We start from the raw sequence: 24,938 nt of genomic DNA, 5'->3' as shown, positions 1-24,938 counted from the left end.
TCATATTTAATTATTTACCTATAGTTTATAACCCTCATATTCAACTATCAACTTGTAGTCTATAACCCTCATATTCCCAGGGAGAACAATATTCAATTATTAACCTATAGTCTATAACTCTCATATTCAACTATCAACTTGTAGTCTATAACCCTCATATTCAACTATCAACTTGTTGTCTATAACCCTCATATTCAATTATTCACCTATAGTCTATAACCCTCATATTCAACTATCAACTTGTAGTCTATAACCCTCATATTTAATTATTAACCTATAGTTTATAACCCTCATATTCAACTATCAACTTGTAGTCTATAACCCTCATATTCCCAGGGAGAACAATATTCAATTATTAACCTATAGTCTATAACTCTCATATTCAACTATCAACTTGTAGTCTATAACCCTCATATTCAACTATCAACTTGTAGTCTATAACCCTCATATTCAATTATTCACCTATAGTCTATAACCCTCATATTCAACTATCAACTTGTAGTCTATAACCCTCATATTCAATTATTAACCTATAGTCCATAACCCTCATATTCAACTATCAACTTCTAGTCTATAACCCTCATATTAAATTATTCACTTGTAGTCTATAACCCTCATATTCAACTATCAACTTGTAGTCTATAACCCTCATATTATATTATTAACCTATAGTCTATAACCCTCATATTCAACTATCAACTTGTAGTCTATAACCCTCATATTATATTATTAACCTATAGTCTATAACCCTCATGTTCATTTCTGGACGTAGTCAATAACCTTCACTGTCTAATCAGAATGGTTACAGTTTGCTCTCGAAGGTGGCGTTCTCTTTCTGCGGCGTATCCATCACGACCTCAGGGTCACCTGACCAGGGAGAACAGACACAGTCATGACACAGTACCACAACTGACCGTGTGTTTATTCTATTTAATGGTTATTTAACCAGGCTAGCTGGGAACCAGTTCTAATATTCCATAATGACCTGACCAAAGACACAGTCTAATTAGGATACACACTGAATCACAAGAATAATGTAAATGATATGAATTCAAATGAACGCTATAGAACAGGGGAAGTACAATCATCAAATTATACAGTAGACACATACTGTGAACATACAGTACAATATCTCCTGTAGCCTTTAGCTCCGATACATGCAAAATAGTCGGCATTATGTCTAACTATGTCTCCAGAAGCCTTTGGCAACATGTCAAACTGACATTGTGTTTGCTTCACCAGGAACCAACCAAACAATTATGTTCATTTACAAGACTGAATGAATGGTGGGTCACTCGTGGAGAATCAAACCTGAGCTGATTCTCCAGGCTGGATGCTGCAATTTGATGCGGTGCAGAAGTGTACTTTTATTGATTTCAAGGGAATCCTTCCCTCAATGTCTAACAGCTGTATCATAGCAGAACCATAACATTAACACACATTAACAGTCACAATAAGTTCAATGGTACAAAACATTAAAAAAACACACTTGAGTGTGAGTGTGTTTCCTCAGTATGTGAGTGTTTGTGTATGTTTGTGTCACTTATACGTTTGTGTGTGTCTGTGTGTGTGAACGTTTCCGTGTGTATGTTTGAGTGTGTGTACTCACTCTGTATGTGTGTGTGTGTACATTTATGTGTGTATGTGTGTGTGTGTACTCACTCTGTATGTGTTTTCTCAGTAGTTTGGGTCCTGCCAGGCCGATCCCCAGAGCTCCTATAGGTGCTGTCGTGAGGATGGCCAGAACCGCCACAGTCAGAACATCCAGACCATACTTCACCAGAACCTCATCCCCGGATAAACGGGCCATGTCTAGTGCTTTAGAACCTACTGCTGCCTAGAACCAAACCCAGAACCCAAAAGACTCAGTGAGAACCAGATATTGGACTTGAAACCTGTGGCGGTCTAGAAACCTTGATAACAACTTAGTTGGAACAGTGTCAGGACTAATCTGACTTCTTGCCTCAGTTTGGATTAAACAACACTTCAAAAGGAGAGTCACCATGACAGTAAATAATGATTAAACAGCTGGTGTATAATAACTAAATTATTCTTCTACCTGGACAGTGGCTTTGGGGAGCCAGGCCACAGAGATGAACAGTTTCTCCTTCATGTTGAAGCCTCCGAAGAAAACCATGAGGAACGTGACGAGGAGTCTAATGACCAGACCCACAACCAGACACACCATGCCCAGACCTACACAAACACAAAGACAAGAGTCTAATGACCAGACCCACAACCAGACAGGCCCAGATCTACAGAAACACAAAGACAAGAGTCTAATGACCAGACCCACAACCAGACAGGCCCAGATCTACACAAACACAAAGACAAGAGTCTAATGACCAGAACCACAACAAGACAGGCCCAGACCTACACAGACACATAGTCAAGAGGAGCCTAATAGATTGAATCACTAGAGAGTGTGATTCCATCTATGACAGGAAGGTGTTTACTGGGATCTTAGTGCCTGACATGCTGCATGACTAGGTTGGAAAAGTTAATTTGTGATATTTGTTTCAAGAAAAACGTCAAAGGTAATCTTAACTAAATGCAATTGAAATAGAAAAAGCTGAAGAATACTGAGGTGAAGTGTTCCTGAAGTGTTCCTAAAGTGACTTGGCTACCTAAAGAAATGACGTGGCTTGGCTACCCAAAGACAAGATGTGGCTTGGCTACCTAAAGAAATTACGTGGCTTGGCTACCTAAAGACATGACATAGCTTGGCTACCTAAAGACATGACATAGCTTGGCTACCTAAAGACATGACATAGCTTGGCTACCTAAAGACATGACGTGTCTTGGCTACCTAAAGACATGACGTGTCTTGGCTACCTAAAGACATGACATGGCTTGGCTACCTAAGGACAAGACGTGGCTTGGCTACCTAAAGACATGACGTGGCTTGACTACCTAAAGACATGACGTGGCTTGACTACCTAAAGACAAGACGTGTCTTGGCTAAAGAAATGACGTGTCTTGGCTACCCAAAGACATGACGTGTCTTCCTAAAGACAAGACGTGTCTTGGCTACCTAAAGACATGACAAGGCTTGGCTACTTAAAGACATGACGTGTCTTGGCTACCTAAAGACATGACGTGGCTTGGCTACTTAAAGACATGACGTGTCTTGGCTACCTAAAGCCATGACGTGTCTTGGCTACCTAAATACATGAATACAAGTGTTCCTAAAGTGATTTGGCTACCAAAAGACATGACGTGGCTTGGCTACCCAAAGACATGACGTGTCTTCCTAAAGACAAGACATGGCGTGGCTACCTAAAGACAAGACGTGGCTTGGCTACCTAAAGACATGACGTGGCTTGGCTACCAAAAGACAAGACGTGGCTTGGCTACCTAAAGACAAGACGTGGCTTGGCTACCTAAAGACATGACGTGACTTGGCTACCTAAAGACATGACGTGGCTTGGCTACCTAAAGACATGACGTGGCTTGGCTACCTAAAGACAAGATGTGGCTTGGCTACCTAAAGACATGACGTGTCTTGGCTACCTAAAGACAAGATGTGGCTTGGCTACCTAAAGACATGACGTGTCTTGGCTACCTAAAGACATGACGTGGCTTGGCTACCTAAAGACATGAATACAAGTGTTCCTAAAGTGATTTGGCTACCAAAAGACATGACGTGTCTTCCTAAAGACAAGACGTGGGTTGGCTACCTAAAGACATGACGTGGCTTGGCTACCCAAAGACATGACGTGTCTTCCTAAAGACAAGACGTGGCTTGGCTACCTAAAGACATGTCGTGGCTTGGCTACCTAAAGACATGTCGTGGCTTGGCTACCTAAAGACATGTCGTGGCTTGGCTACCTAAAGACATGTCGTGGCTTGGCTATCTAAAGACATGACGTGGCTTGGCTATCTAAAGACATGACGTGGCTTGGCTACCTAAAGACATGACGTGGCTTGGCTACCTAAAGACATGACGTGGCCTGGCTACCAAAAGACAAGACGTGGCTTGGCTACCTAAAGACATGACGTGGCTTGGCTACCTAAAGACATGACGTGGCTTGGCTACCCAAAGACATGACGTGGCTTGGCTACCTAAAGACATGACGTGGCTTGGCTACCTAAAGACATGACGTGGCCTGGCTACCAAAAGACAAGACGTGGGTTGGCTACCTAAAGACATGACGTGGCTTGGCTACCTAAAGACATGACGTGGCTTGGCCACCAAAAGACAAGACGTGGCTTGGCTACCTAAAGACAAGACGTGGCTTGGCTACCTAAAGACATGACGTGTCTTGGCTACCTAAAGACATTAATGCAAGTGTTCCTAAAGTGATTTGGCTACCAAAAGACATGACGTGGCTTGGCTACCCAAAGACATGACGTGTCTACCTAAAGACAAAACGTGGCTTGGCTACCTAAAGACATGACGTGGCTTGGCTACCCAAAGACATTACGTGTCTACCTAAAGAAAAAACGTGGCTTGGCTACCTAAAGAAATGACGTGGCTTGGCTACCTAAAGACATGACGTGACTTGGCTACCTAAAGACAAGACGTGGCTTGGCTACCTAAAGACATGACGTGGCTTGGCTACCTAAAGACATGACATGGCTTGGCTACCAAAAGACAAGACGTGGCTTGGCTACCTAAAGACATGACGTGACTTGGCTACCTAAAGACAAGATGTGGCTTGGCTACCTAAAGACATGACGTGTCTTAGCTACCTAAAGACATGACGTGGCTTGGCTACCTAAAGACATGAATACAAGTGTTCCTAAAGTGATTTGGCTACCAAAAGACATGATGTGGCTTGGCTACCCAAAGACATGACGTGTCTTCCTAAAGACAAGACGTGGGTTGGCTACCTAAAGACATGACGTGGGTTGGCTACCCAAAGACATGACGTGTCTTCCTAAAGACAAGACGTGGCTTGGCTACCTAAAGACATGTCGTGGCTTGGCTACCTAAAGACATGTCGTGGCTTGGCTACCTAAAGACATGTCGTGGCTTGGCTACCTAAAGACATGACGTGGCTTGGCTACCTAAAGACATGTCGTGGCTTGGCTATCTAAAGACATGACGTGGCTTGCCTACCTAAAGACATGACGTGGCTTGGCTACCAAAAGACATGACGTGGCCTGGCTACCAAAAGACAAGACGTGGCTTGGCTACCTAAAGACATGACGTGTCTTGGCTACCTAAAGACATTAATGCAAGTGTTCCTAAAGTGATTTGGCTACCAAAAGACATGACGTGGCTTGGCTACCCAAAGACATGACGTGTCTACCTAAAGACAAAACGTGGCTTGGCTACCTAAAGAAATGACGTGGCTTGGCTACCTAAAGACATGACGTGGCTTGGCTACCCAAAGACATTACGTGTCTACCTAAAGACAAAACGTGGCTTGGCTACCTAAATACAAGGGTCTCACCACTATCTTCTGCCTGGTTTAGCCTATTGTGTATGACTTGTTTGGGCCTTATCTAAAAGATAATTAACTAATTTATTTTCTCAGGGAGACATAAGAGAAGTTATGTAGTTACATTTGGTAACGAGCACTGTGTAACGCATATTAGTAGTACTATAGTAGTAATTGAAGTACTACTAGTTGTGGAAGTAAGAATAGTAGTAATATAATAGTAGTGGTGGTAGCAGTAGCAGTGTGTGTTTACCTACTGTGTTGAGATTCAGGTTTGATAATGGTAGCAGTAATATTATAGTAGTATGGTGTATTTACCTACTGTGTTGGGGTTCAGTGTAGATAGTAGTAGTAGTAGTAGTAGTAGTAGTAATATTATAGTATTATGGTGTATTTACCTACTGTGTTGGGGTTCAGTGTAGATATTGTGATCTCTGCTCCTATCAGTCCAAACAGCAGTGGCTGGAAGACATCCCAGAACCTTCCCACTACAGCTGCTACTGGGGCCTCGAGATTTTATAAACATGTTGTAAGAATTCATGAAGACATCATAAATATTTCACTACCACCAAAACAACTGTTGCCCATAAGCATTCTATAAACATTCCATAAACATGATTAAAACACCAAATAAAATTATAATGAATAATATTGAAAACATTATAAACATCAGAACCAATTCTGTCTGGAGAAAGGACAGACTTAATTAACAGTGCAAAATAAGGTATGTTAAGAAGTACTTCACTTTGTTGGCACTGACCTTCTCTGTCCCCCAGCCCAGGGAAGCTAGGAAGGTCATGACCAGAGTACAGAGACCTCCTGCTCCAGGGAAACCAGACACTCGACTACCAAACACAGCAAACACAGCCAGACCCAGCAACATGGCACTCCTCCTCAGAACCACATCCTCCTAGAGGAGGTGAAAGGGGAGAGTAGATGAACTGTGTTTGATTTAAGTACAAAAATCTATATCAATTAAATCAACTTAAGATATGAAACAGCAAGAGATAAGGAAAGGAATGAGTGTTTTGTATCAGTGCGAATTTAGAGTGTTCTGTTTCAGTGTGAATGAGAGTGTTCTGTATGAAAGTGTGAATAAGTGTTCTTTATGAAAGTGTGAATAAGTATAGTGTATCAGAGTGTGAATGAGTGTTGTGTATGAAAGTGTGAATAATTATTCTGCATCAGAGTTTGAAAACATTTTCTGTATCAGAGTGTGAATAACCTTTCTGTGTCAGAGTGTGATAAAGTGTTCTGCATCAGAGTGTAAATAATTGTTCTTTATCAGAGTGTGAATAATTGTTCTATGTCAGAGTGTGAAGAAGCGTCCTGTATCAGATTGGTAAAAAGCATTCTGTATCAGAGTGTGAAAAATGGTTCCTCTGTGACCCCTCCTTTGGTGACACCTCCCTCTGTGACCTCTCCCTCGGTAACACCTCCCTCTGTTACTCCTCTCTCTGTGATTTCTCTCTCTGTGACTACTCCCTGGTGAGGTCTTACCTGGTCCAGACTGGGAAAGAAACAGATGAAGAGTCCTAGGAGCAGTCCAGCCACCGACCCCCCAACCACCTCTAGTACACCTTTCAATATGTTCATCCAGGTAGAGCCTACAGGACACACATGGAAACTCACACATTTACTAATGACCACCTCTAGTACACCTTTTAGTATGTTCATCCAGGTAGAGCCTACAGGACACATGGAAACTCACACATTTACTAATGACCACCTCTAGTACACCTTTTAGTATGTTCATCCAGGTAGAGCCTACAGGACACACATGGAAACTCACACATTTACTAACGACCACCTCTAGTACACCTTTCAATATGTTCATCCAGGTAGAGCCTACAGGACACACATGGAAACTCACACATTTACTAACGAACACCTCTAGTACACCTTTTAGTATATTCATCCAGGTAGAGCCTACAGGACACACATGGAAACTCACACATTTACTAATGACCACCTCTAGTACACCTTTCAATATGTTCATCCAGGTAGAGCCTACAGGACACACATGGAAACTCACACATTTACTAACGAACACCTCTAGTACACCTTTTAGTATATTCATCCAGGTAGAGCCTACAGGACACACATGGAAACTCACACATTTACTAATGACCACCTCTAGTACACCTTTCAATATGCTCATCCAGGTAGAGCCTACAGGACACACATGGAAACTCACACATTTACTAATGACCACCTCTAGTACACCTTTTAGTATATTCATTCAGGTAGAGCCTACAGGACACATGGAAACTCACACGTTTACTAACGACCACCTCTAGTACACCTTTCAATATGTTCATCCAGGTAGAGCCTACAGGACACACATGGGAACTAACACGTTTACCTAGCTATTTATATGGGGACACCAGGTTGACTGTCCTTAACTAGACGTACATTAACACAGCTTCTAATCCAAGCAGTAAAACACTGGAAACCAAACCAGATGTCTGATACGATGAGTATCAAAACCTAACCCTAAAACTAACCCTAACCCTAATTCTATTACTAACCCTAACCCCTAACCCTAAACCAAATCCTGTTACTGACCCAAAACCTAACCCTAATACTATCCCTAAAACTAACCCTAACCCAATTATATGCCAAGATCCTAGCACAATTGTTGGAGCGCTTTAAGCACTTTTGAGGAAATTCAGAGTTGTTTGTATGTGTGTGTGTGTGTAACGATAGCTACGGTAAAGGCTGCAACCCTTTGATAAATCACAATACAATAACATTCTGTTATTACAGGATTTGCATGGAATACTTAGTCAAAGTAGCAACATTCATCAGTTGCTGCCATAAAAATATTTTCCAGTTGTGTGGTACATGGAATTACACATATTGTCTTCATACCAGGCCCCCTATGATTCTACACACTGCTCGATGTTTTCCAATACTTTTTTCTATTACAGCACGCAAACTGTTTTCCTGCATCTATGTACAGTATTTTACCTGTAGCGAAGGCCACACCCAGACAGGTACTAAACCCTGTGATGGCCAAGATGTCATCAAAACTCCCAGCAGCCATCAGGAGGGTGGGGATTCCCTTCTCCACCCCGTAACCATCCTTTTGGAGCAACAACATGGAGGGAACGACCACAGCTGGAGAAACCGCACTGAGGATAAACCTACAGACAGAGACAGACAGCACTCAGGACAAACCTACAGACAGAGACAGACAGCACTCAGGACAAACCTACAAACAGAGACAGACAGCACTCAGGACAAACCTACAGACAGAGACAGACAGCACTCAGGACAAACCTACAGACAGAGACAGACAGCACTCAGGACAAACCTACAGACAGAGACAGACAGCACTCAGGACAAACCTACAGACAGAGACAGACAGCACTCAGGACAAACCTACAAGACAGAGACAGACAGCACTCAGGACAAACCTACAAGACAGAGACAGACAGCACTCAGGACAAACCTACAGACAGAGACAGACAGTACTCAGGACAAACCTACAGACAGAGACAGACAGCACTCAGGACAAACCTACAGACAGAGACAGACAGCACTCAGGACAAACCTACAGACAGAGACAGACAGCACTCAGGACAAACCTACAGACAGAGACAGACAGCACTCAGGACAAACCTACAAGACAGAGACAGACAGCACTCAGGACAAACCTACAGACAGAGACAGACAGCACTCAGGACAAACGTACAAACAGAGACAGACAGCACTCAGGACAAACCTACAGACAGAGACAGACAGCACTCAGGACAAACCTACAGACAGAGACAGACAGCACTCAGGACAAACCTACAAGACAGAGACAGACAGCACTCAGGACAAACCTACAGACAGAGACAGACAGCACTCAGGACAAACCTACAAACAGAGACAGACAGCACTCAGGACAAACCTACAGACAGAGACAGACAGCACTCAGGACAAACCTACAGACAGAGACAGACAGCACTCAGGACAAACCTACAGACAGAGACAGACAGCACTCAGGACAAACCTACAGACAGAGACAGACAGCACTCAGGACAAACCTACAGACAGAGACAGACAGCACTCAGGACAAACCTACAGACAGAGACAGACAGCACTCAGGATAAACCTACAGACAGAGACAGACAGCACTCAGGACAAACCTACAAGACAGAGACAGACAGCACTCAGGACAAACCTACAAGACAGAGACAGACAGCACTCAGGACAAACCTACAGAGACAGACAGCACTCAGGACAAACCTACAGACAGATGGAAAACATGCAATTTCTTTAGACTACTTCCCCAGGTGAATTCTGGGTGCTTGTTAGAGACCTGTTAGGACAATATGCCAAGACTAGTTTTGCAAGGCCCGGTCTCTAAATCTTTTTCAAAAACAGTTTAAATTGAGTGCTAGATCTAAGATTTTCTATTGGACGTCACATTTCAAGAAACCCCCCCACACACACTCGTTGGTCAGTGTCGCTGAACACTCCCAGGGAGTTGTCAGTTGGTAACACAATTCTGCTTTGGAAGAAGTGTGCTGTATTTACAAAACATTGTCGATTGAGACACTACAAATCTTCTTCTCAAACAAATAGAAAAAAAAGAGACGTTTTGGCATTTCTACTGAAAATGTACTTAGGCATTCCTGCACTGTCCCGTAAACAAGTAGCCCTATGAAAACGCTGACCCAAAAGGCTTCTTACCATCAGCACTGACTACCGTACCTGGCTACCGTACCATGGGTACACTACAGTAAAACTATCGTACCTGGCTAACTGAGTAAACTACAGTAAACTTACCATACTTGGCTAACTGGGAACACTACAATAAAAATACTGTATCTAGCTAACTGGGTACACTACAGTAAAACTACCGTACCTGGCTAACTGGGTACACTACTGTAAAACTTAATCATTCCAGTCTGGATGACAGTCTGTGATAAATGAACATTGAAAGAGAAGAAATCACTAAAAACGGGATATTGCTTTCTTTGCAAATCAAAACATTTGTTTGCAATAGTTGCTCCAACCTCCTTAAGTTGTGTGAGATTCTACTGTTGAAAGCACCTACAATGAGCATGCGAGCTTCGGAACTGGACCTTGGAGCAGTAGAAGAAGTTCCACTTGGTCCGATGAGTCCCGTTTTCTTTTACATCACGTGGACGGCCGTGTACGTGTGCGCCGTTTATCCAGTGTAAAGAATACTGGCCTTCTCCTATAGTGGTTACTTTCATTAAGGATGTACCCATCAAGTGTCCAGGGAGAGTAATTCAATGTGTTTATTAGTATAGTATCAATGTGTTTATTAGCATAGTATCAATGTGTTTATTAGTATAGTATCAATGTGTTTATTAGTATAGTATCAATGTGTTTATTAGTATAGTATCGCACTACTTGTGGCCTCGTTAACCAACTCAGTCTTGCAGGAAATAGCAAATGCCGACTCATTTATACAGAAGCGTATTACTCAAAATACAACAAGCCCATTGGCTAATTACAGTCGCAAACGTTGACAGAATGTGACTTCCTGTATACAGAAATATGTTCTGTTGTAATCTAAACATAACAAGCATATATTTCATACAATTCCACACTGAGGAATCAAGATCCACTGTGGGAAGAAAACATGCTAGTGGAGGGAGTGTGACGCTCTGGGCACAGTTCTGCTGGCTAACCCTGGGTCCAGGCATTCATGTGGACGTCAATTTGACAGGTGCAACCTGCCTAAACATGGTTGCAGATCAGGTACAAAAAATAAAATCATGCTTGATTGGCAATAAGACCATCATTATCCAGAAAAACAACAATCGTAACAGCCTCAGTAACAACAACCACAGTTATAATAATAAGTAATATAAAATAAGATGACGAGGAATATAATACATACAAACGAACCACAATATTAAATATTGTATCACTACTATAGACTATTACTGTATTATTTATGTATTTCACTATATTCGACATTTATAACATGAGGGTTGTTATAATTTCGGTGGCTGGCATCTTGATTAGCTAACAGGTCTTAAATTGACTAGTGCGAGGATAAATAAACCAGCAGTTACCCTAATGATGGCAGAGCTTGTTCTTCTAAAGGACATGGGCTCTGGACTGAGGGAAGCTCCCTATCTGCACATATATGGTCACAGAGAATGACAAATGGTTAATTGGCCATTTCAGGCTATAATTTATGTTGAAATCTGTCAATTCATAGGTTGCAGATCACAAAGCCTTCATAAATTCCTGATGTGTTATATGTAAATAAGGACAGGTGCAGCGCGTTCTTGCGTACATGGCTTTCTACCATTAATCAATCTGCAATGACTTCTATGCTCATTTCAACCAGGTGCGACAGTTTAGTGAATCCCACTTGGAGATGATCGTAAGTCTCTTGCAACGTTCAAGTCTGAGATCTCTTCTGAGAAGGTTTCAAGAATGAGGGCCATTGTTCAGGAATGGTTTGAGGAACACGATGAAGAGTTCAAGGTGCTGCCCTGGCCTCCAAATTCCCCAGATCTCAATCCAATTGAGTATCTGTGGGATGTGCTGGACCAGGAAGTCCGATCAACTGTAGCTCCACCCAGTACTTAATTTACAGGACTTAACAGATCTGCTGTGCCAGATACCACAGGACACATTCAGGGGTCTTGGAGAGTCCATGACTCAGTGGGTCGGGGATGATTTGGTGGCACGTGGAGAACCAACAGCATATTACGCAGGTGGTCATAACGTTTTGCTACTACCCACGAAATCCACCGCAAAGTCTCTTTTTTTCTCCCAATATGACCACGCGCCACCATTACAATCCCTGTGGAGTCAGGAGTGTCTTAGATCACCACAGTCCTCCTCCAAAACCTGTCCTTAACCAGGAAGTCAATGTGAGCCAACACGTTGGAAGAAACTCTTACATTGCCTCATATGCATGGCCAAGTCGGAGGCCCCGCCCTGCCAGAGATGTTGCTGGAACACGGCGGCACAAGAAAATCCCCTATGCCGATAAATCCTTAAAGGAAAGAACGGGTTTCAATTTGGCAATGGCCCGGAGTTGGAAAAAGCTGCCTCTGACAACAGCATTTACTTGTTTATCAAAATTGAGATCTGAATCAAAAATAATCCCAGGATTTGTTGGATAGGGGCCCTAAGTTATTAACAATAACCTTGGTGGAATCTGTGGGGCCCAATACAGTAAAATCTGTTTTTGTATTATTTAATTGAAGAAAGCTTTTAGCTAGACAGTATTTAACGTCTCTAAGACAATAAGAGAGTGATTTCAGGGATTTCTTTTCACACACTTTCAGGGGAAGGTAGTGTCATCTGCATAGCAATGGTAAGAGATGTTATATTATTGGAAGAGGGAGCCCAAGGGAAGCATATATAACGAGAATAAGATAGGGCCTAGGACGGAGCCTTGAGGTACTCCACAGGTGATTGATGCAGAAGAAGAGAAGAGAAGACGGTCTAGAAGGATGGCATGATCAATCGTGTTAAAAGGAGCGCTAAGATAAAGATTAAAGACAACAATAAATAATTAAACACCTTAAGAAGAGCTGATTCGGTGCTCTGGTGTGCCCTAAAACCTGACTGGAATTTATCCAGAATAGCAATTTTGAAATGAGATGGAAATTATTAAGGACAGTTAAATCTAGATTAGGTTTTTTAATAAGGGGCTGGACCACTGCATGTTTAAAACATGACGGGACAGTGCCATTGATGAGGCAGCTATTTATTATGGACAATATACTGGGACCAATAGTGTCCAGCTCTTCTTTAAAAAGGCGCCTGGGGACAGGTAGTAGGCGTCCTGGGGGCAGGAAGTAGGCTTCATGTGTGAGACATGTCTATACAGGTTCAAACTGGTTAAAAAGAGCAGAACATGTGGCTAAATCAGAGGGGTCGTGATCTGGAGGTAAGATGCAAGATCTATCTGTCTATCTGTCTGTCTGTCTATCTGTCTGTCTATCTGTCTGTCTATCTGTCTGTCTGTCTGTCTGTCTGTCTATCTTGCCAGTGAAGAAACAGAGGAAGTCTTCACAAGTCTCAAAAGTCGCTTCAGGAAAAGCCGTAGCAACCGGATGTAAAGCCTTACTTATCACACTAAACAAGACTTCATGATTATTTGAGTTGTTAGAGATAATATCAGAGAAATATTTGGCTTTTACTGTTTTAACAGAGAGTTGATACTGAATTAAACAATCTTTCAGAATTTCATATGACACTTGCAACCTTTTTCCATTTCCTCTCTGCTTTTCTGCACTCTTGTCTGAGAGTATGGGTAACATTATTTAGCCAGGGCTGAATTCTAGCTTTCGCTCCCCTCAAAAGGAGCAACAGAATCCAGGATGTCAGAGCAAGTGGAATTAAACATAGTGACTAAGCCCTCTGTGCTCAGGCTGGAGGGAGCCTCAATACTGCTGATGAGGGGAGAAGCCTTATAAGCATCTGAGAAGAGTTTGGCAGTGGAAGGGTTAAAAGCAGAGAAATTGCCTGGTAGTTTGCGTTTAGGGAGTAGGAATGGAAGGGTGGCATTAAAAACAACAGGTTTATGATCAGACAAACAAATATCATCTATCTCAACATTGCAAACTGGAAAACCAAATGACAAAACAAGATCTAGTGTATGACCAAGCTGGTGAGTAGATTCCACAACTGACTGAGATTAAATAACCAATAATAATCAGAAGATTATCAGAAGTAGGTACAATAGAAGATAGGAAGTCACACACAGCATTGGACTGGACAGTTCCATCTTGATCAGCTGTACTTCCAAACTTCTCAACGGACACAGTGTGAAACTTAAAATGATTTAAAAAATAACTGCTAATCCTCCACCACGACCAGCGATTTAAGGGGAACTAAAAAAACACAGTCGCTGGGAGAAAGTTCACAAAGAGGACTTAACTCACCGAAGTTAAGCCATGTCTCAGACACAACCAAGAAATCTAATTGACAAGAGAAAAATAAATCATTCAGAATAAAAGTTTTGTTGGAAATAGACCTTGCATTTACCAAGGCCATTTTAACAGAGATGTGTTCGGCCAGATGGCATGCAACAGGATCGCCAGGATTCTTTGGAATGGGATTGTAGCCCAATGAACGTAGATTACAGTGGTTGATTCCTCTCTTACGAACGTGAGGTCTAACCGGCAGGTACAGCGCTGTTTGTGCTGGATCCAGAAGAATAGGTACGAGGCAGGTACGTCTCAGAGAGATGAATGGATTGCGGCAGGGACGATCTCCAGGAAACACTGAACCACTTTGCCAAGAAGTTTGTTTAATGCTGGCTAATATGCCTCCTCGTTTACCACATTTTCTGCGGCATTTTCTCTTGTGAGAGGTGCAGTAGGGGAGCTGGCACGGACTCGCTGGTAAACGCGGTAGAGAGAACTCCCGTCCCCCTGGACTGACTGCATGGATCAGCAGTGGCTGCCCGAATATCAAGGAGAGCTAGGCATTCATATACTATGAGCGAGGAGGCAACTTGGGTAGACATGTAGACGAACAACACAAACTGAGAAATTCGATGTGACGGCTCGCCAAAGAACAAACTGGCGCCTTCTTGAATCGGTCCAGAGGTTTAAAGCTACCGCTAAAGTGTTAAAGCTACCTCTAAAGTGTTAAAGCTACCGCTAAAGTGTTAAAGCTACCGCTAAAGTGTTAAAGCTACATCTAAAGTGTTAAAGCTACCGCTAAAGTGTTAAAGCTACCGCTAACATATGGATGACTATGGATGACTCTAATGCAAAAAAATATATATGTTAACGGCAAAACATTTATTAATGGTGGTAAGCATTTTTAATTAATCACATGCATTAATGCATTTTTACCCCAGTATGAATGCCCAGATCCAGGGCAGGCCCATCAGGAAGTGTGACATCACAGCTACTGTTGAGGCCTCCAATGTACACGGTCCAACTGCCACTCGCAAACACACCGCCTTGAGCCTGCTGAGAGCCTGGAGAAAACACACACACACACACACACACTGCTTTGAGCCCGCTGAGAGCCTGGAGAAAACACACACACACACACACACTGCTTTGAGCCTGCTGAGAGCCTGGAGAACAAAATGCACACACACCACCTTGAGAACAAACACGTTATATATTCAGCCATGGAACTTCTTTGTACCGTGGGATCAAGGCCCAGTCCAGCACGGGTCAGTATGATGGCCAGAGCGATGCTCTTCAGAGCCGCTGACCAGGCCTGCTCAATGTGGACTGCATCCGTTACGTACGGAACATTACGGAGAATGAGACCTGTTAGTAACATACCTGAAACACACACAAACCATCGGTTACATATGGAACATTACAGAGAATGTGACCTGTTAGTAACATACCTGAAACACACACAAACCATCGGTCACATACGGAACATTACAGAGAATGTGACCTGTTAGTAACATACCTGAAACACACACAAACCCTCGGTTACATAAGGAACGTTACAGAGAATGTGACCTGTTAGTAATATACCTGAAACACACACAAACCATCGGTTACATAAGGAACGTTACAGAGAATGTGACCTGTTAGTAACATACCTGAAACACACACAAACCATCGGTTACATACGGAACATTACAGAGAATGAGACCTGTTAGTAACATACCTGAAACACACACAAACCATCGGTTACATACAGAACATTACAGAGAATGTGACCTGTTAGTAACATACCTGAAACACACACAAACCATCGGTCACATACGGAACATTACAGAGAATGTGACCTGTTAGTAACATACCTGAAACACACACAAACCCTCGGTTACATAAGGAACGTTACAGAGAATGTGACCTGTTAGTAATATACCTGAAACACACACAAACCATCGGTTACATAAGGAACGTTACAGAGAATGTGACCTGTTAGTAACATACCTGAAACACACACAAACCATCGGTTACATACGGAACATTACAGAGAATGAGACCTGTTAGTAACATACCTGAAACACACACAAACCATCGGTTACATAAGGAACGTTACAGAGAATGTGACCTGTTAGTAACATACCTGAAACACACAAAAACCATCCATTACGTACAGAACATTACAGAGAATGTGACCTGTTAGTAACATACCTGAAAAACACACAAACCATCCATTACATACAGAACATTACAGAGAATGAGACCTGTTAGTAACAAACCTGAAAAACACACAAACCATCCATTACATACAGAACATTACAGAGAATGAGACCTGTTAGTAACAAACCCATGGTCAGACTGGCCGTCGGGAGATTTAATAATATTAGATTATTTGGCCGTGTTCGCTTTGAGCACGGCCTCGATCCCATGCAACTGCTGTAGTGGAGCAATCCAAACTCCATGGGGTTTCTCTGTGGGGGTTCTCTGTGAAAACTTGAGGGGGGGGGGGGGGGGGGTTTGATGTCAGGTCCTGGCTGGGGGCCTGTAGTCAGGGCCTGACAAACTGCACACAGTTGCCGTTTTTGATCTTTCCGTTTATGGATCATTGTTTATTTGTTATGCCTCAGTTTGCGGTTATTCTCTCCTTTTGTTGTTTTTGTTGCTGTTGAAGAAGTAATAAAAGGAATGACTTCCCACTCCGGCTTTGTGCCTCGTGTTCTGCCTACCTACAACTGTGATAGACGACAGGTGCAAGCAGCTGCATTTTAGACGTTCAGCAAATTATATCCAAACAATATTATATCATCAATTTACAAATTTTTATACATTTGGTATTACTGTTAGCCAATTAAGATTAGGTTCATGATGTGGGACAGATGACTAGCTGTAGCTTGTAAATATTAATATTTCTTAAATTAAGAAAAATAAATGCCCAAGAGAAAGGGACACAAATCTATAAATGCACAATGTTATTTTACTGACTTTAAATAATAAATGTGCTGTGGATAAAACTCAGTTGTCTTAATTTTTCTGTTCTGCGTGTGAAAGCAGCCACAGGTGAAGCTGGGAATGAGGAGACAGAGAAAGAGATGGAGGCTGCGGTGACCATAGTGGCAGAAAGAGATAGAGGCTGTGGTGACGGTAGTGGCAGAAAGAGATGGAGGCATCTGTGACGATGGTGACAGAAAGACATGGAGGCTGCTGTGACGGTGGGGACAGAAAGACATGGAGGCTGCGGTGACGGTGGTGGCAGAAAGAGATGGAGGCTGCAGTGACGGTGGGGACAGAAAGAGATGAAGGCTGCTGTGACGGTGGTGACAGAAAGAGATGGAGGCTGCTGTGATGATGGCGGCAGAAAGAGATGGAGGCTGCTGTGACGGTGGTGACAGAAAGAGATGGAGGCTGCTGTGAAGGTCGTGGCAGGGTCCAGTACAGAGAATATGACAGGCGCAGCAATGCAACTCTGCACAACACAATATAAGTTAACAGGGTTATTATATACAAATGAGTTAGTACAATTGATTTTCACCTTTGATTATAGTTAAGTCACCAGATAGGGTTAGATTTAGAAACACAGAGCAGTGAGAAGAGAAACTGAGAAAAAAGACACAGGGTCAAGGAACATTATTTCAAACGCACCCAATATATTAAGACTGACAGATGTTTTTCAATTTTCATACACAACAACCACCAACCATTCCTAATGCTAATGTGGAAAATGTATTTCTAAACAAGGAGGGATCCAGCAGAAAATGGCTTCCTTACTGTGATGAAACACACTCCCTATAGTGGCATTTTCAAAAGCCGGAAATTAGAATGTGTTGGTTAAGGATGGCATGAAAACCTGGTCACATGCACCCAAGGAGATGGGAGCCAAAGAGTCGTTGCTCAGACTGTGCGGATACATACTTTCAGACATAAAATCCCTACACTGCAATCAACAGTTGTTTGATGCGCCACTTGCTGACCGTCTAGGGTAGGACAGGCTTCTGGTGCCATCTACATTTTTAAATACTGTATTATTAAATCAAATGTTGGATTGAGCCAACGACAGCACTGAATCATAGTTTATTATCATACAGTGGATGGTGTGTGAATTTGTAATTGGGAACTGTACACGGGTCCTGGGTCGGTCTGTGTTTCAAAGTCCTGGGCCCTCTACCGTTCAAAGAAATACTGTAGCCCTCAATTAGCTACAAATACTGTTTCAAGTTGGATCATACTAAGTGGACGAGGGAATGTGTAGGGGGTGTTAGTAGTTGGATCATACCAAGTGAAGGAGGGAACGTGTAGTTGAATCATACCATGTGAGGGGTTATTTGGATCATACCAAGTAGAGGTGGGGGGGTTTAATAGTTGGATCATACCAAGCAGATGTGGGAAAGTGAGGGGGTGTTGAAAGTTTGATCATACCAAGTAGAGGTGGAAACGGGGGTATTGTTGGTAGTTGGATCAATTCCACCAGTTTTCCTCCACACACGGCAGAGAGAAACAAGATGATGATGCCGAACAGATTCCCCCCTGGATAGCACTGCTCAGTGATGGACCAGACCAGTCCAAACAACAACGCTCCCATAACCACTGGAGGAGAAAAGGGTTAATACAAAAACACACACACACACTTTAAATGTTTATACCCTTTAACCTAAAACAACCCCAAATCAAATGCTAACCCCAATTGTAACTTTTAGACTAAAACTTAGCCCTGAACCGGAAGTGGAATTTGGTTGGAAACAACTAGAGGAAATTGTTGGTGAATAGGTTTTACTGGGGACTTACATATGTTGGGAACAGCTAGTGAACCTTGCAGGTGAATAGTCAGGTTTTATGGGGACTTACATATGTTGGGAACAGCTAGAAAACCATGTACTTGAATAGTCAAGTTTATGGGGACTTAAATATGTTGGGAGCAGCCAGAGAACCTTGTAGGTTAATAGTCAGGTTTTACTGGGGACTTACATATGTTGGGAACAGGACTTACATATGTTGGGAGCAGGTAGAAAACCTTGTAGTTTAATTGTCAGGTTTTACTGGGGACTTACATAGTAAAACCAGGACCACACAGATGTGTCCCTGTTTGCACAAATTTCCCACATGGTTTCACATTCAACCCAATCTAAATAAGGTTAACTGACTTGTTCAGGGACAAAACAACTTTTTTCACCTTGCTGGTTTGGGGATACAATTTAAAACTGGTCATATTGTCTAACCACTGGGTCATCGGAGGAGCCTAAACACACACACACACTCACACAGAGAAGCAACGTACCCTTAGTGACAGCGTGGGCCAGAAAGCCGTGTGGTCGGGGACATCGCTGTTTCATTTGTTTGAAGCAGGAACACGAGCAGCAGGGGGAAGAGTCTGACATCGAAGAGACCGACATGGTTTCCTCACCTGGAAACACACGATAACAAGCTGACACCTTACTTTAAAAGCACTGAGAGATGCCGTGATAGCTGTGGGAATTAGAAGTGAGATTCCCGTACATTTGTTGGCTGGCATGAGGCGGATCATTTTATCCGACGGACACGCGTCTCTTGCGCGTTCAATAGGCTATCCCTTAAATTCCACCACGATCAAATCGACGTGAATGAAACACATCAGTTGCGCAAATAAAAAGCAAAAACGTTCCCAATCTTGTCAGGCGGTGTTGAGGCTACAGAAATAGACAACCTCATGAACACTGAACGCTTTTAGTGTAATGTTTGTGCAAAACGCAACATAGCGATGGAAAATAACGAATAATGCGCAATGGATACCGGATCCGTTGAAAGGTGCCGGAACAAACTGAGAAAAATCAGAGAGGCGGCGAACCCTGTCCAGACTTAAATGAAGAAGTGATTATAGGTCGGCTCTGCAAGCCAGACCAGCACAACACCAATAAAGGCCAGTTAAATGCAGTTTATCTCTATATTGAAATCACACACCCTCGACTTTCACCTGTTATTTTCCAGTAGGCTTATGTCATTCCTCCTGTGTCTTTTCCTTCTTGACACTGAGTCGAACTTTATACCTGACCAGACTCTTTATAGTCCGCCGATTAGTCACCTGTTGTGCGTTTGTGTGTCTCTGTGTGTGTGTGTGTGTGTGTGTGTGTGTGTGTGTGTTTCTTTTTCTCTCTAGGAAAGAGAGGAAAATACAGAAAGAGAGAGACCTTTGGTACTTCATGACTGGTTTGTGGCAGAGCAGTGGAGGAGGTGCAGAAGCCTGAGACAGAACTAACTTGTGACCTTTCTACATGTGCTTCCTTATTAAGCCCAGAGGCTCATGGTAGTTTTCCTAATGGGTGCTGAACTATGAGTCCCAAATACTACCTTTTCCATAACCTGAATCCCTATTCCTTAACCTTATTCAAAATTCCCTAACTTGAGTCACTATTCCTTAACTTTAATCACTATTCCTTAACCTTTTTCCCAATTCCCTAACTCTAGTCACTATTCCCCAACGTTAATCCATATCCCTAAGTTCAGTTCCTATTCTCTAAACTTAAGCCATAATAAGGAAGTATAGTCTGAATTCAGCATTGATTTTGGGGGGGGGGTTCTGCATTATACTGCATATGACCGTAGTATTCAGTCAATTATGTCAGTCTATTGTTTATGACAGTAATGTACAGTCAGTCTATTTTTAATGACAGTAATAACAGTCAGTCTATTGTTTATGACAGTAATGTACAGTCAGTCTATTTTTAATGACAGTAATAACAGTCAGTCTACTGTTTATGACAGTGATGTACAGTCAGTCTATTTTTAATGACAGTAATAACAGTCAGTCTATTGTTTATGACAGTGATGTACAGTCAGTCTATTATTAATGACAGTAATAACAGTCAGTCTATTGTTTATGACAGTAATGTACAGTCAGTCTATTATTTATGACAGTACTGTACAGTCAGTCTGTTGTTTATGAAATTAATATATGGTCAGTCTATTGTTTATAACAGTAATGTACCATCATTCTATTGTTAATGATAGTTATGTACAGTCAGTCTATTGTTAATGACAGTAAAGCACAGTCAGTCTATTGTTAATGATCGTTATATACAGTCAGTCTATTAATGATAGTTATATACTGTCAGTCTATTGTTAATGACAGTAATGCATAGTCAGTCTATTGTTAATGATAGTTATATGCAGTCAGTCTATTGTTAATGACAGTAATGCACAGTCAATCTGTTGTGAATGATAGTTATATACAGTCAGTCTATTGTTAATGACAGTAAAGCACAATCAGTCTATTGTTAATGATAGTTATATACAGTCAGTCTATTGTTAATAACAGTAATGTACAGTCAGTCTATTGTTAATGATAGTTATATACAGTCAGTTTATTGTTCATGACAGCAATGTACAGTCATCCGTCTGTCTGGCTATAACCAACATGTGGTGGGAAGGAGAGCACATTGGCTGTGTAAAATCTGCACCTGATCCTGCCAAACACTGTCAGGCGTATAGGTACGTTCTATCCATTATAGTTCTATGATCCAGATCTAGGCACCTTCTGTCCATTATATCTCAATGATCCATGTCTAGGCATGTTCTATCCATTATAGTTCTATGATCCAGGTCTAGGTACGTTCTACCCATTATAGTTCTGTGATCCAGATCTAGGTATGTTCTATCCATTATAGTTCTATGATCCATGTCTAGGTATGTTCTATCCATTATAGTTATATGATCCATGTCTAGGTAAGTTCTATCCATTTTAGTTCTATGATCCAGGTCCTGCTGAAAGGTCTCTTTTTTACAGCCGTTCATTCTGTTTCTGTGCTCATTTCTACCCTCAGGTGTTGATCTTGGGTTTGGTTCGTGCCTGAGTGTTTGTGCACTTGTCTACTCCATGATGTCATGCCAAAGAAGAATTGACAAGATAAAGCGGACCTGATTAGTAATGTTGGATTTTTTAGCCTCTCAATTAACTCCAAACCTGATGGAATAACATGTCAGTAAAATAAAACATTAGAGTAAAATCTATTTATGACTTAATAACAAAACAACACGTTTTCTATTAGGTAATAATTAAAAAATGTATGTACTCAGTATTTTTGTGCAGTCATATGAATTTCCTCTGAGATTCAGGCCTTACTGAGGGAGTGGGGTATGGTTCTAAAGCAGAAATAATTCTGATTTCTTCTGTTCCATGGCCATAGATGCAATTTAATATTCTACCTGGTAAGGTAAACTCTGTTTTGTTAAGTTCGTTTTTTGTATTTTGCAATAACCTCTTTCTGCCACTTGGTGGCGGTGCTCCATTGAATTCAACACAGATTACAGCATTTCCTGCATCATAAATAAAATGAAAGAGAATGTGGTAAAACCACAATTTCATTGGAGAGAAAAATGTATAAATGTTTCTGTATGCCGCTTAGATCTCTGGGTTTAAAAACGGATTTAGAATTAAATCATGGCTTACACAAGTCTGGGAGTAGGCAGCCCTACTATGAATTTACTGATAATCCAGATTAGCCTAGGGGTAGGTAGCCCAACTATGAATTTACTGATAATCCAGATTAGCCTAGGGGTAGGTAGCCCAACTATGACTATATTGCCCAAATCAAATCTTATGATGATCTTGATTAGATCAATGTTGTAGCAGGAGGTAATCATTCACCTTACATCTACCAATAATTTACATCTGAAGTATGTAGGCCAACTTCAAAACAAACAATCCTGCATCAAGTCTTTAATAATTGAATTGGTTTTAACTGTTACAACATGTCTTTTATCTGTTCCTTGGATATTATAATGTATTGACTGACTGAGAAAGGTCATTTCTGTTAAGTTTCTGAAGGTGTCAGTTCCAACCGCCTGAACACCACAATACACATTAACCAGACCACCACAAAACACATTAACCAGACCACCACAAAACACATTAACCAGTCCACCTCAGGACAGAGTAGTTAAGTAAACTTGCTGGCTAAACAAGAATTTAAAGACCCGAAACATCCTTTTATGATGGCATCCATTTAAACTTCGTCTGAAAGTGACCAATGGGGTCACAGCCTTATATCATACAGATTTTCTATTGGACAAATTCAAGGTGGGCCCCTTCCTGTGTTTTGTTGTGTTTGGTGGAAGCATTTCACCCCAAGGGTTCAGTACAACAGAAACAATATGGAAAAGAAGAGTGTTTAATGACTTCTCCTCCCTTTTCTCTTCCAACAGGAGCGACTAAAACTTGCTCGATGGTGGAGGTCTCTTTCTGCAGTGTCTCCATCTCAACCTCAGGGTCTCCTGACCAGGGAGAACAGACAAGTCACCCACAGTAACACAACCAACCATGTGTTTACTCTATTTCATTGTTATTTAACCAGGCCAGCCGGGAACCAGTACTAATGTTCCATGACAACCTGGCTGAAGGAAAATGCCCAGGACCTCTGAATGTCTTACTGCATGCAATGCAGTTTCTATTTCTTAAGCAAAGCAAAGTTGTAAGCTTGTGACTTGTGATGGTAAAAAGAAAAGGAAAGTTTTGGGTGATTTATTCATATTGTCTGTCGGAGGCTGAGCTGAGGTGGATCGGCGCCTGGCTACCTGCCTGCTGATGTAGGCTGTGTGAGTGCCGGGTGATGTGTGTCTTTCATTCTGCTAGATAACATGAAGAGCGCTGCCCTGCAGAGGCCTGCTTATATTCTGCGTCATACAAAATGAAATACTCAAGAAATCTGACCACCAGTGGTAGAAGGCAGGTCTGAGTTAACAATAGATAAAGTCAGAGTCAAGCCATCAAAATCGAGACTTTAGTCACAATGAACACTAGTCCTGGACCCAAGTACTAAAATACTTGTGCTGGACTCAAGTACTACAACACTGGTGCTGGACTCAAGTACTAAAAGACTTGTGCTGGACTCAAGTACTACAACACTGGGGCTGGTCCCAAGTACTACAACACTGGTGCTAGACTCAAGTACTACAAAACTGGTGCTGGATTCAAGTACTACAACACTGGTGCTGGACTCAAATACTACAAAACTGGTGCTGGACTCAAGCACTACAACACTGGGGAAAAAAACAATCGCAACGAAAAATATATTTGTGATTTTTTTGCAATTGAACAAGTTGATAAAATACAGATTTCAGGCCGTTTACTCTGCTGAATATAACGCAGTACCTCAAACGCTGACTGCAACAGGTGAATGCACCTGTCAGTCACAGTGGTCTCCTAGCTACAGCCAACTCGGCCCCGGAGGCAGAGCGTCGACCACGCCCCTCAACAAATCATTGCTCAGTAATGCAGGTCATCGTTAGAATGGAGTCACTGCAGATGGTTACTTGATACTTTTTTTTGCTCATGCCCCCCTATCGCCTGCCTCTTTGTCAGGTGAAAACGCGAACAGGTGAAACGTTCTGCTGCTGCTACCCAAGGCAAAGGCAAGGGACACCAGTTAAGTCAGTTTGTTAAATTGAGACTGGTGACGTGGGGTTGTTACGTTGACATTTGTAAAACCTTTCAAAACCTAGCCAGCTAAAGATTCCAGTCGTCTACACGGAAAGTATAAATAATTTTGTCCAACCGTAACAGATGAATGACGACTAATGCACTAGGATAAGTAGCTAATGAATTCTAGCACCAACAAAACTGTTTTTTGCAGACAGTCACCTAGCGATAAAGTAGGAAAGTGTTAGTAAGAAGAGTGCAATATATAGAGACGTGATTCAATATAATATGATGTATGGAATGGGAATA

At 42.0% G+C, this 24,938-nt stretch overlaps 1 protein-coding gene across 5 annotated transcripts; it reads right to left on the bottom strand.

Annotated features, from left to right (window-relative positions):
- Positions 1 to 210: 210 nt before the first annotated feature.
- Positions 211 to 20,265, bottom strand: LOC105009064 (sodium/hydrogen exchanger 9B2-like). Of its 5 annotated transcripts, none has more exons than XM_034290744.1 (13): positions 20,190 to 20,265; positions 19,518 to 19,643; positions 18,662 to 18,829; positions 15,501 to 15,643; positions 15,197 to 15,324; positions 8,364 to 8,539; positions 7,120 to 7,157; positions 6,891 to 6,959; positions 6,151 to 6,300; positions 5,789 to 5,897; positions 2,060 to 2,196; positions 1,663 to 1,837; positions 211 to 867 (listed from the first exon to the last, which is right to left on the bottom strand). In XM_034290744.1, the coding sequence occupies exons 2-13, from the start codon at positions 19,630 to 19,632 to the stop codon at positions 803 to 805; spliced, it is 1,473 nt and encodes a 490-aa protein (XP_034146635.1). In that variant the 5' UTR covers positions 19,633 to 19,643; positions 20,190 to 20,265; the 3' UTR covers positions 211 to 802. The 5 variants fall into 5 exon arrangements, 4 of the variants coding, with proteins under 4 accessions (XP_034146635.1, XP_034146636.1, XP_034146634.1 ...); XM_034290745.1 differs by having other exon boundaries at positions 20,177 to 20,235; XM_034290743.1 differs by lacking the exon at positions 20,190 to 20,265 and adding an exon at positions 19,736 to 20,166.
- Positions 20,266 to 24,938: the final 4,673 nt, after the last annotated feature.

This window comes from Esox lucius, chromosome 24 (genome assembly GCF_011004845.1).
Source record: "Esox lucius isolate fEsoLuc1 chromosome 24, fEsoLuc1.pri, whole genome shotgun sequence".
Taxonomy (NCBI): domain Eukaryota; kingdom Metazoa; phylum Chordata; class Actinopteri; order Esociformes; family Esocidae; genus Esox; species Esox lucius.
Note: the sequence above shows the minus strand (reverse complement) of the source record. Positions and strands in the feature narration are given on the sequence as shown.

What these genes read in the sequence shown, in the direction of transcription:
- LOC105009064 (XM_034290743.1), bottom strand. Translation starts at nt 19,763, where the DNA reads ATGATCCGCCTCATGCCAGCCAACAAAT. An exon ending in TACTAAAAGGTGTACTAGAG is followed by an intron (nt 6,960 to 7,119) that starts GTGGTCATTAGT and finishes GGTGTACTAGAG; the next exon opens with GTGGTTGGGGGGTCGGTGGC. An exon ending in TCTTTCCCAGTCTGGACCAG is followed by an intron (nt 6,301 to 6,890) that starts GTAAGACCTCAC and finishes CACCTCCTCTAG; the next exon opens with GAGGATGTGGTTCTGAGGAG.